At 34.8% G+C, this 12,698-nt stretch overlaps 1 protein-coding gene across 1 annotated transcript in view; it reads right to left on the reverse strand.

Annotated features, from left to right (window-relative positions):
* Window positions 1-12,698, reverse strand: part of CFAP47 (cilia and flagella associated protein 47) — a 363,098-nt gene that overhangs the window by 173,777 nt on the left and 176,623 nt on the right. The window contains 3 exon segments of the mRNA XM_050891106.1: window positions 1,079-1,252; window positions 2,433-2,576; window positions 6,642-6,838. Coding sequence (XP_050747063.1) covers window positions 1,079-1,252; window positions 2,433-2,576; window positions 6,642-6,838 — 515 coding nt within the window.

The following is a 12,698-nucleotide window of genomic DNA, read 5'->3' on the forward strand; positions in this document are numbered from 1 at the left end:
TCTGCAGCTGAGAAGAAAAGAAGTAGTCATCTTTTTTGCCCTAATGTACCCTCCGCCTCTACTGGCATATGACATGGGGTCCTATACATGGATAAGGAAGGTGAGGAACACTATTGAAATACTTTTATCACTTTCAAATTAAACATGCAGACAAGACAAATGGTAGGAAAATTGTGCAGTTACAGTAATACAACAGGGTTTTTAAATAGGAAAATGTGTTTGTTTAAATACAGTTATAAAATATTTAACTAAAACAGTGAACAATAATAGGGATTGTATTTAATAGGAAAAAGATGATCTTGAGCAGGGAAACTAACAAAACTGTATTTTCTAAGAATTTATATCTTATGTCCCTCCACTGAAATCACAACTACCTCAGCACCTCCTACTCCATCCTCCCCAGTGACCTATCGCCCTTCAACAACTCCAGCTTGTTATTTCCTCTGAATTTTCTTTCCTATCAGCAAACACACAAAGTATTCCCAACTTCCTCTAACATCTCTGAAATAACAGCTGGGCAAAGGACACTAACTGCTATAATTTGTTTCAAGAAATGCAAGCACTGACCGGCCAGGCCATTAGGCCATTAGAAACAGATATATAGTGAGCTCATGCTGCAATCTTTCCCTTAGTAGGATAATAATTTTTGTCCTTTTCCTGTAATATTCCAATGCTTTATGAAGATTTTAGGAACACTGTAGTTCTCAAGCCCCTTCTCTGATTTCAGAACTGATGAGAAAAACAGAGTTGGCCACTGGTTTCAAACCAGTGGAGGAGGCAGGGAGGAAAGACTAGCAAATGAACAGAGTGCAATTGTAGAAGTGTTGTCCTGTTAGGAACCAGACTAAAAAACTAAGAAATCTTTTTCCGTGGAACATGCAGTAAAATCATACACTATCTCACAGATTTCCTGACTACAAACATATCCATATACTATAAACTATAGTTAGACATAATTTCTCATGAATACATTAATTTTAATAGTATATCTGCAATTACAATAGTATTTGCTATTGTAATACATAATTCGTAGGCCCTTAGATAGTAAAATAGTCGCCACATTATTGCAAAAATTTACCTTGTATGTTAACTTGTTCTTGGTATAATTGGGCACCCATAAAATTTTTTGAGTGACCTTTCTCACTTGGCAATCTATCACAACACAATCCTGTGCCAGAGGTTTCTTCCCTATTCCCTTAAGGCTAAAGATGTTTTCAGTGCCAGCTGTATCATTTCGCAGAATAAGCCTTCCCTATGACAAAGAAAGAAGAAAAAAAGTTTCAGCACTGTCAAAGTCCCCTTGGCTGCCAAACCAACTCCTTTAGTTTATTAATCTTAAACCCAGGCAACAAAGCATGCTTACAAGAAAGTGTTCCTATTGACTTTTCTAGCTCTTAAGTAAACTCTGCTGTTAAACAGAGAAGAAAACTAAAGAAACAAAAGCTTTTATTTTTTAATTTTTCTAAATTACGACATTTAACAAAATAAAGCCTTCATTTTTCTAGATTTTATACTTCTTGGCTTCTTCCTGGAAAACAAATATCCAAGAAAATATGTTCTTATACATCCTTATTCCTCATATAAAAAGTAACTTTGCTCAATCATTTCCATCTGTCCTTCAACTAAAATGTTCTTCATAATTATTTGTCATCAAAGGATTCAGGGCTTTTGGCTGTTAATAGTTTTATAATACTCGTTTCCTAAACCACATTATATTTGGTTGGTAATGCATGCAGAAGGATTACTAATGTTTCACAGAACAAATTTTTTTTTTTTTTTTGTCTTTGGCAATTCACACATTTGAATAGCAACCTGTAGTCAAAATCTCTCACCTAGTATACAGGCAAAAATACGTGTACTGCTTCTTGCTAAAGATGTCATAGCCTTTGCTCTGCTCCTCATTTTAGCATTCAGAACAGTGATTACTCTGATGGCAAAAGCAGCTTCTAAGTAGTGGCTTAACTTGTAACAGAAATTATTTTATGAAACAAAGTACCCATCACGTAAGTTCATTTGTGATGTATGCATGCAATGAGAAATACTCAACATTACTACTTTATTATTTAGGTAATGAAATACTATTTAATATATGTATTTAAATTCAGACTAACACAATGTACATTTTTATGATCAAAGTTCAGAATCTCTACAGAGTACCCGGTCGATTCATTAAAATGGAGGGTTTGATAGAGAGCAAATAAAGGAAGAGATAATAAAGGGTGGTGGGGAAATCTATCATGCCTAATCTTAAGCTTTGCAAAGTTAGTTCCTTTGGTTTTTTACTTCAGCTAGTAGGCAATTTTTCAATTTCTGACTCTCAAGTAGATGCTTAATATTAGTAACTGCTTAAGCACTTTCATAATTTGGACACTGATGTAAATTTTATTGACAGAAGCATCCTTTTCAAATGTTGAAACTAATTTCTCTCTTACCATTGTTATGCCCTCAGCAATAGGCTTGAACATGAGAGGATACAGAGCTGTTTCACCTAGGCCCACATTTATTAGAGGAGGGCCATAAAACCCACGTCCTTCCAAAATTGCTTCAAGTTTCCAGTCCTGGCTGGAAATGTTACTCTGAAATCAAAGTGAAGATGTAAATTAGATTATGCATTTAAAGCTCTTAACATGCATTTCAGCTTTTACTTGCAGTTATCATCAAATCAGAGCACTGTACTCATTTTCCCAAAGTACTGGCTCAGAGCACCTTTGGGGAGAATAAAACAGCATATTTTAAAAATGAATTAAGCTAATAATAAATCCCTTATTCCTGGCAGCCGGAGGTACTGGTACCAATACTATCAGTAGCAATACTGTCAGCAGGAATACTCATTAGAAGAATATGTATATGATATACTGATGATCAGGATGGAATTTATAAGTATCATTATAAACATTTACAAGTATCTTTATAGTGCTGTTTAATACTTGCCAAAAGTCTGTCCCTTTTCCATCTGTAGAAAATCTTAGTGTACCTCTTTGAAGTGCTGATGTAGTGTACTAGCATATATTGCCTCATTTGGCCACTGATTATATTACAGGATCAGTCTTGCTTACGAATTAAGGACTCCATCTCCAAAGGAGTATTTACAGTCCTTTGTTCTCAGAAACTGGTCTTTCAAGAGACTAATTTAAAGAACGTCTGTCCTGAGTAGTATGAAAGCCTATTTAATAAACATGTTTGTCTTGCATCCAGATGTATCACAAGACTGCTTGATTATGGTAGAAAGTGAGATATTTTGTAATACATGCTTGGGGGCTGCATAAAAATAGTAAAACTAAAATAATGCTATTTAGCCTCCTACTATTTGAAGGAACCAGATGACCAAACATCCAGTCTGCAAAAAGGTTAACATCCATCTGAAAAAGAAAATAAACTGGCATTCAAGAGCTAATACATGCCTTGTCAAAACAGAGAAGATTGATCTCATCTATGAAAAGAGGAAGTAATCCTTTGACCCATAATGGTCTTCATCCATGGAAAATTGTATATAAACATCAGAGACAAACAATGGATTTGGGGGAATAGACATGATACTTCAATCCTCATTTCCTTCTTTGAAAGTCTCTCAAGCTCAGCTATCTCAACCTCACAAACTAAGAACCACCTCCTGTGGTCATCAGAGCTAATCCCATGGCATGGCACAAGACCTGCAGTATCATATATCTAAGGTTTGATTAATATGTACGATTAATGCTTAATTCTTAGTTGTTAAGAGGTAAATTTCCTAGTAGTTGACCACAAATGCCTGTTTGGAATGTTGAGATTTGTATAGTGCCTCAGTTTTTCAAAATACTTCCAATACTTGTAATAACAACAATTACATCATCTCTGGTAGAAAACATGAAAGAAAAAAATAGTTAACCGGTATCCTCATGTCAAGGATAAAATGAAAGGGAAAAACAGGCGACAAAAGATTTTTTTTATTCTCATGCTTTTTTTCTCCACAATATCAGGAACAACTTTATCCTTTTGAAAACCAGCTTGACCAGTTTTGGCAGGTCATCACCCTTTGCTAATCTACTGTTTTAAGAGGTGGGATAGAGGAAAAACATCACCACCATTGTTTTTGGTATGGAAAAGAGGAGGACAGTGAAAATTTGGGGGCTTAAGTTGTTTTATTTTCAATGATTTCTAGTGCCATTGGTATCAGATGCTTCCTTTATCCACACCAGTGATGATTACATCAATACGTAACATAAGTATTTCTTTTTAATCCCGAACAAAAAAACTTGTTAGCTGGAGAAATGTAGTTGACAAACATGGTCACTTTGAAATTCTTCTGTAACAAACCCTTCTAATACAGCATGAATTTGTCTAAAAATATCTTCTAAAGAAAGATATTAAGATCAACCACAAACATTAGAAAATGATAATAAAATATTTGTTAAATTCTACTCCCTTGTACTTGTGCATTAACAAACAGTTTTAATTAGTGTTGACTAACCAGGTGGCCTTGGCTAGATGAATTAATCTAATTCTTACAGGATCTCTGCTTAATGTGAAATCTTATCCAAAGCCTGTTAAGTCAATGAGAAACACAATTAATGCTAAGGGAGTTAGAATCTTTTCACAGGATGGTAGGTGGTTAAATCCAAGGTACATAATAAGGCTGCATATATAGGACCTATATCTGGAGAGGCTGAAAGTGATTGATGGAACAATTACATTCATCTTATGCTTGTGAGAATTATGGAAACTTCAGATGTTCAGCCTTAACTCCCATATCAAAAAACAATCACAGATTTCAGATTCAGGTGGGTTCTTATTCTGGTTCTGTCATTCATTCACTGTGTGGCTTTAAGCAAATCACTTGGCCATTTTATTTGCTCCATTTATAAAGTGTTCCACCTACCACACAGATGTTACGACAGTTAATTTGCTAGTGTCTGTAAAAAGTGATTTGAACTCTAAATATTAGGTTCAAGAAACTAAGTTTAGCAGATTGAACAACCCCATTTCTGTTTCACTCTATGAGCATCTGTCTTCCTCCATAGAGTATTTCAAACTTCAGTAATTTGAATGACAAATATAACAGTGCCAACTAACAATATAAAAGTATGGGGAATTTCTGATAGATGCAGAAGCTCCAGCTAGAATGAATGTATATAAAAATGTAAAGTATCTAACTCCCTACCAGAGTAACACACATTTCTTATACTGAACATGAAAGAAACCTTGTGAAAAAATAATGTGCAAGCACAAAATTAAGCTTAAGATGTAAAAGGACAGCAACAACTTCACATTTTTACATTTGTTTGTTCATCAACGTTTGATTTTGCAAATTCAGGGCATAACATATAGAGTAGACTTTGTGACCACGTGTATGCATTCCATAGAAAGAGACAGACTAAGAGATATACACATTCCCTCTCTCACAAACACACACATACACACAGACAGAGTATATGCTCCAGTTGGGGTATTTTTTATTTCCTTGCTAAGAAAACAAGCAGGACTTAAAAGTATAAAAGCATGACTCCTGCATGAAATTTAAAAGCATATACTTAGGAACACTCAGAAGTGAAAAAAAAAAAAAAAAACCAAAGAATAAAGCCAATCTGTTTAGAAACTCTCTGTTTAAACAAGGTGGAAAAAATCCTTACCTTTCTGTGTTATGTAACAGCTGTTTTTCAGCTAATGTAACATTCAATAAATCAATGTTTAATAAATAATATATGAATATCTTAAAATTTATGTGTAAGAAAAGATAACACTGTAATATGATTTCCTTTTATTTTCTTTACTTCTTTTTTCTTTCTTAATGAACTAGTTCCTCGTCTACTTTCAGTATTTCACAGAGCATCCACAGTATGGTCTTTCCTCAGCCATTAAGTCTCCTTGTTTGAATCTGCCCCCACTCTTTTGTCTACAAAATCTCAGAATAATTTTTCTATAAATTAACTCACTAGTATTCTTCAGTGGCTCTAATATCAAAAGGTTACATCAAGTACATAGACCAAATGGTAGTTCAAATCTCAGGAAATATTTTACCATTTTTATCTCTTACAGAATCTTTACCCTTTCTCTTGCAACTTAAGCTCCTTCCCTATCATTTTTTCATTTTTTTTCCTTTTAAATTGGAAATGTTCTCGAAAATTTGAGCAATAATTTTCTGAGGGAGATGATATTCCAACCTACACTCCATCGTCACTCCCTGGTCTTACTTCTCATGTGTCAAGGGTTTCATATACAAAATAGATATGATAAAACTATATATGATATACTGTTTATGCTTGCCATATTTTTTAAATTGTATGTAATCTAGTTCTTCTATTTTACTCCTCAACATCTCACCTTTTTTTCAGAAACAATACATTTATTCCCTAGATTAAACAACTCCTTTTTTCACTTTCAGTGTGATAACATTATTAAATAACAGATTAACAATTGTCAGGACAGAAGTGAAACATTAGAAATAAGCCCATCAGACTAATAATTTACTTTAAAAACTGCCAGAAACTATTTTTCCCAACAAGCTTTATATTATGTCAAACATGGACTTTGAGTAATGATACTCAAGTCAGTATTTACATGCATTTGTGCATTTTACAACTGTAAATTTTAACAGCATTGATCTGGAGTCCAGTGTTTAAAAATCCTGAATCTTAGTTTAGTTTCTAGTAGTAAAGTAAACTTACTATTGGAATATCCTGAATCACTGCCTGGTAAGCTGGAGTTAGAAATTCAAGCTCTGCTTCAGCATGGTTTGTATTCACTACACATTCAATCTCATAGACACGAACATCGCAGGAGGACTTCAGAAGAATCTGACAGTGGTAGCAACCGGCATACCGAGGAACGAATTTTATAGGAAGCTCAACTGCATCACTTCTATCTAAAAACAAAACCAAAAAATAGCAATGTTGTAAAGCTTTTCAGAAACATACAATTCACAAGCAGAATCTGGAGAGACTTCCAGTAAACTGTAGGAGAGTCTCCCCAGCAGTACATGCAACAATTTAAAACAATAAAATTTTAGGACTGTTATCATATAAGCACAGCCAGATTTTTATTTTCCTAAAACCAGGTATATTTAAGCATCTAAACAATATTTTCTATTGGTTTTAGTAGTGCACACAGAGAAGTATTTTAAAAGATCTATTAAATCTAGTAGAAAAGTTTAATGGATATGAATTTCTGTAAATATCAAAAAGGTATAGTAGTTACTATACTTTTGTCAACAGTTAACATGAGAGATATCAGAGACAATACAGTATATTTGGCTAATAGTAGCCCCAACAATGACTGGAATTCTGTTAAGTTTAGTAGTTCTCATGAGAGCTACTCATTAGACTTTTCCTATGTTGGATTGAAAGTCTGAGTTTCCGAAAATGCCAGGGGTGTCCAAGTTGGAACAGAATCATGAGAAGTCCCATTTGCCCAATCCACAGCATGCAAGAAAAACTCCCCACAGTAATCTCTAGAGTAATGAAGAAGCAATACAAGTGCTGTCCATCTTTGGACACAGCCAGGTCTAACAAGTCTGCTGCAAAGACTTCCTCCTCTGCTCTTGCTTACAGAAAGGATCAGACCCTTTCACAGTATTTTAAGCCCTTCACTGGCCCTTGTAGGACACTTTCCAAAGGAGAAGGGAAGGCACATGAACTCCACTGACTGGCCATAAAAAGAGCTCCCCAGTTCAACTCTCCCAAGAGTCTCTAAGAAACCTGAAAAACTACATGAAGACTGCAGCTGTAAAAAATTCACTGTAGTTTTATACGTAACGAAGACTGTTTCTTTTCACTGTTTTCCAAGGTTAGAAACCAGCACCTAAACTTGGAAAAGATACTGAGGAAGGTCAGAGACAATGTAATGACACAACAGAACCATACAGATAAAACTCCAAATTGCTTCTCCCTGAGGGGGAACACCTCACAAATTCTTGTGGCATTTCCATTCTTCCTTAATTTGGCTTATTTTCTGATTATATGTATGACAACTGGACTCAAACTATTCTAATATCTTCCATGACGACTACTGAATTTTGAAAGTGCAATCAATCTTCATTTGCAATGCTGCTCATTCTATTCCACAAAGTGGTACTCCTCGTGTATTCTGTTCTCACCTCTCTGAAAATGAACACCAAATTGAAGCTTTCTTGTTGCCTTATGTCATCACTACTTCAGTTTTTTCACAAAAATAGCTCAAGTTCAAGAGAGGAATCATACAGAATGACATTATTAATCTTTCAACATTACTAGGCTATCAAAAAGATTATAACTTGCACCTCAGGTTTAACCCTCTCTGAAATAAATTAGTTTGTTCTCTTTTAAAGACAAGATTAATGGCCTGGTAATTTTTGAATTATTACTTTTTTTTCTGTTTTGTCACTAAGTTATTATCCCCATGGGCTATCTTCCACAAAAGTGACCTGAGTTTGTCAGTTATGCAAGGAATGAAACTGTCCTTTCCATCCTTCAGTTCATTAGTACAGCCCCTAATTTTCTCTGTCTACAAGAATTATTTTAGGGTGTTGAAACAAAATATTTACTTAAAATTTAAAGTACACATTTTAAATACTTGCATTTCAAGATAGACGTTTACAACATGTATTTGAAGAAAGATAATACAGTGTACTGGAAGGTCCAAAATATTTCTGCATGAGTTTTACTTTCTTGCACTAAATGGAAATGGTAATTACTAATAATTAGGTGTCCTGGTTTCAGCTGGGACAGAGTTAACTCTCTTCTTAGTAGCTGGTACAGTGCTGGGTTTTGGATTTAGTGTGAGAATGATGTTGATAACACGCTGATGTTTTAGTTGTTGCTAAGGAGCGCTTATTCTAAGTCAAGGACTTTTCAGTTTCCCATGCTCTGCCAGCAAGCAGGTGTGCAAGAAGCTGGGAGGGAGCATAGCCGGGGCAGCTGACCTGAACTAGCCAAAGAGATATTCCATACCATGGAACGTCATGCCCAGTATATAAACAGGGGGGAGCTGGCCAGGAGCCGTGGATCGCAGCTCTGGCATCGGTCAGCAGGTGGTGAGCAACTGCATTGTGCATCACTGGTTTTTTTTTCCTTCCCCCCCGCCCCCCCTTTTTTTTTTGTTATATTCCTTTTCATTACTACTATTATTATGATTATTATATTTCATTATTATTATTGTTAGTATTATATTTTACTTTAGTTATTAAACTGTTCTTATGTCAACCCACAAGTTCTGCCTTCTTTCCCAATTCTCCTCCCCATCCCACCGGGAGCAGGGCGGGGGGACAGGGCGTGAGGGAGCGGCTGTGTGGTGCTTGGCTGCTGACTGGGGTTAAACCACGACATTAGGGTTATCTTTTACTGAGTTGGACCCATATTTGAAATGCACACTTTCAAACAGAAATGCCTCATACAGAAAAATTTAAAACAAAACCCAAGAAGAGTCCTCCTACCCATCCCCATTCCATATTTATAATATTTAGTTTTGCACTACTTTTGTTAAAATATTTGTTTCTTATGCATTAAAAAAATACATTGAAGAATAGGTCAGTTGAATAATTGAAATATTATGATCAATTACAACCAATGAAAAGGAAAGCAAGCAAATTGGTGATGTTTATTTAACATGATAAGTATTTTATGCAATAAGACATGGTTTCTGAAGTGAGACAGGATCTCCAAATCAAAATGATTACAGAAATCATTTGCCTGTGAATTACAGGTGAAGGTTGGTTTTTTTCTGCAAAATGTTTTTTTCATGTTAATTTTAAATACCATAAAGTAAACTGGGCTTAAAAGTTTCTCAGCTTAGCATGTTTTCTTCTTTCTCAGTCTCATAAGATATTCAGCAAAGATTAGTCTAGGAATTAATTCAAAGATTTAATGAAAATAATCTATGGGGTCACAGCTGGCCTAACAATTTCTGAGACAATAGTAGTAACAGTAAGCAATGGGCAGCATTTGTTATTTCTGTGTAACAGGAAGCAGAGCCTGCATCCATGGAAATGAATGAGACTGCAAGCATTTCTCCAACAGTGAAAAGTCAAGCAGAACAAACAATACAGGGTTGTGGTACAGTTTCCTTCCCTAGACAGGATATTTATTATTTGACGGGGAGATATTTCATGTGAAATAAGCAAACAGTTTTATTTTATAGATTTGTGTTAGACAATTGCCTATGGGAAACAGTTACTTGATCCTGAATCTGAATATCTGATTTGGGTATAGTTGTGAGACAGTTGTCACGTTCTCTGGCAATTGCCTGGCATCTTGTGCCATTTACTTATTGCAAAAGACAATCTGATCACCATCTGGAATTAACAAAGTCCATGTCTTCATGTTCTTAAAAATCTTACAACTCATCATTTTAGATCTGCCTGACCTGAATTCAAACTTAACCCTCTAACTGCATTAGCCAACAAACAGTACCTTTCAAAGAAAAGTAATGACAGTTCTTTTGACATTAAAATGTAAGAAAAAATATATTCTAGAGGTTAGTAATAATGGCACTTAGTAGAGTAATCGCTGTTTAGCCCTATTACAAATTGTGAGAGGAGGGAAAGAGCAAGAATAGAAATGCTACTCTTCCATATCACAATCTGTTGGCATAATTTCTGAAGGTAGGAAACTATGGGCCTTCAGCAGTTAGTCAACTATTTGCACATTATATTAGCTTTTATTCAGCAATGATGGTTCTATCTATTTAGAAGCTCAAAGCTAAATTTCACAGTGAACTTATCTCAGCCTCTGACACCGTGCATGTGTTACAAATAACTGGTTAAATTAACCTGAAGACTGAATTTGCAGGTACGGCCTCCTAGATGGTTAAATAAGCAACCACATTGAAGAGCCAGACTCTTCCAACTTCTGTTTATATATCAGGTCTTCAAATTAGCTCATCTGAATTAGAACATCACTCTACTCAGTAGTCTTGAAAAAGCAACCACTCTTTTATATCCCTTAATGAGTGCTGATACGTTTTGAAATTTTTGCTATCACTGTGTATGTTTATTTACTGATTTTCTTTCACTTTATCTGAATACAACAGATCTGTAGTTTCTAAAAAACCTACTAACTGTTTATTGGTTCTTTATTCCATTTAAATACAGTATATCATTACATATCTAAACAAACAGTTAAATACACTTGATCAATCAGAAAAGGAAGATCTACTGGGGGGGGAAGGAATGAAAGCAGGTTTCCCTTAATTGATTTAAAAATGCAAATGGCAGAGACTTTTTTCAATGTCATCATGAGTACTCAGCAGCCATGTTCATGTATCACATTCAGAAGCCAGTGAAGAGCTGTGTGGCACTACAATAAAGTAGAACAAAGAGTTTCTTGGGTGTTGGTTGTTTAATAAACATTGCCCCTTAATATTTCTGAGGAATACTCATAAGAACTTTAGAAACAAGCAGGCTACACAGTCACTATGCCAATGGCCAATTGGAATGCTGCCAAGTAAAAAGTTTGCTTAATGCAACTTAAGAAACACAGTAAAGCTAAGGTGCTTTCTTAAGTCACCCAAAGCACAGCCCCTACTGAAAAGGATTAGCCAAATTATAAAGTATTACACTGAGAAAAATATAGTAGAGTAATAATTCAGTCTCTTTATCTAAAATCACAACAAAGACAGAGCTAAAATCTCTCTAAAACATATGCCCAAAATTTACAAATATCAAAAATTTCAAAAGTGATTCTTCATGACTGGAAGAAGGAAGTGGCTGAGACAAGATCTTTAAAAAATAAGCAACAGAGGGGAAAAGAAGGAAGATTAAGCAAAATTTCCAACAGAGAAGAGAGCTCAGAACTAATAAAAAGAGTGCACTGAATGCATAAGGAAGTATTACATGGAGAGAATCAAAGACCAAGTTTTTATACCACTTACTGCAAAATAGTAAGTTAATGCAAAATTAGTAATGAAGGCTTAATGCCAAAAAGATACAAGAGCTAGCTAGAGATTTGTGTAGTACATGATAATACACGTTCCTTTCTTTTTGCAATCTAGAATTCTCTAAGGAAAGAAGTTTTCTTTTAAAAAAAGAGAAAAAAAGTAAGCCAGTAGTTGTTTTAACAGAGGCCACGAAGAAGCCACAACAATCTGAATAAATTAACTGTAGGAACAGTTATCAAGAAAGTAGAAAATTTCTAACAATTCTTGATAGTTCTACAGAGAAAGCTTTTTCATCCATTCACTGGGGAGGAAAGAAAGAAAGAAAGAAAAAAAAAGAGGGCTCTTTTTGCATAATCTCTGCAAGTATAACAGCAGGCAGCCAGCATTGTCAAATCCTGTAGTAAGAGGCAACAGAACTCTGATATCAGCTTTTGATACTGAATCTAAATTAGATAGCAAGGTGGAACAACATTTTTTCATTGAAAATGCATTGTGGACTTTTATTTCTTCCTGGACAATTTTAATGCCGAAATAGTACAACCTAGCCATCAAAAAAATATGTTTTCAGTTTTATTTTCCTGCCTAGGTTTTTTATGTCTATCTTATAAACTAGGAAAGAAACTAAACCGAATGGCATGACTAAAAGCATTCTAGCTGCATGCTTGCCTTAGAAAAGTTCAACAACGTACATGCTTATAAAATACAGTAAGTGTATATCAGAACATACTTGCTTAGGTGCATATCCATTTGAAATTAAAATCTTACCATTATTTTAAAGAACTGCACAAATTTATCATTACTGATGCAATATATATGCATATTTATAATTATATGGCAACAGCAGTTGGTATTTGGTTATTATTACAATGTATAAT

Source organism: Gymnogyps californianus, chromosome 1, assembly GCF_018139145.2.
Source record: "Gymnogyps californianus isolate 813 chromosome 1, ASM1813914v2, whole genome shotgun sequence".
Taxonomy (NCBI): domain Eukaryota; kingdom Metazoa; phylum Chordata; class Aves; order Accipitriformes; family Cathartidae; genus Gymnogyps; species Gymnogyps californianus.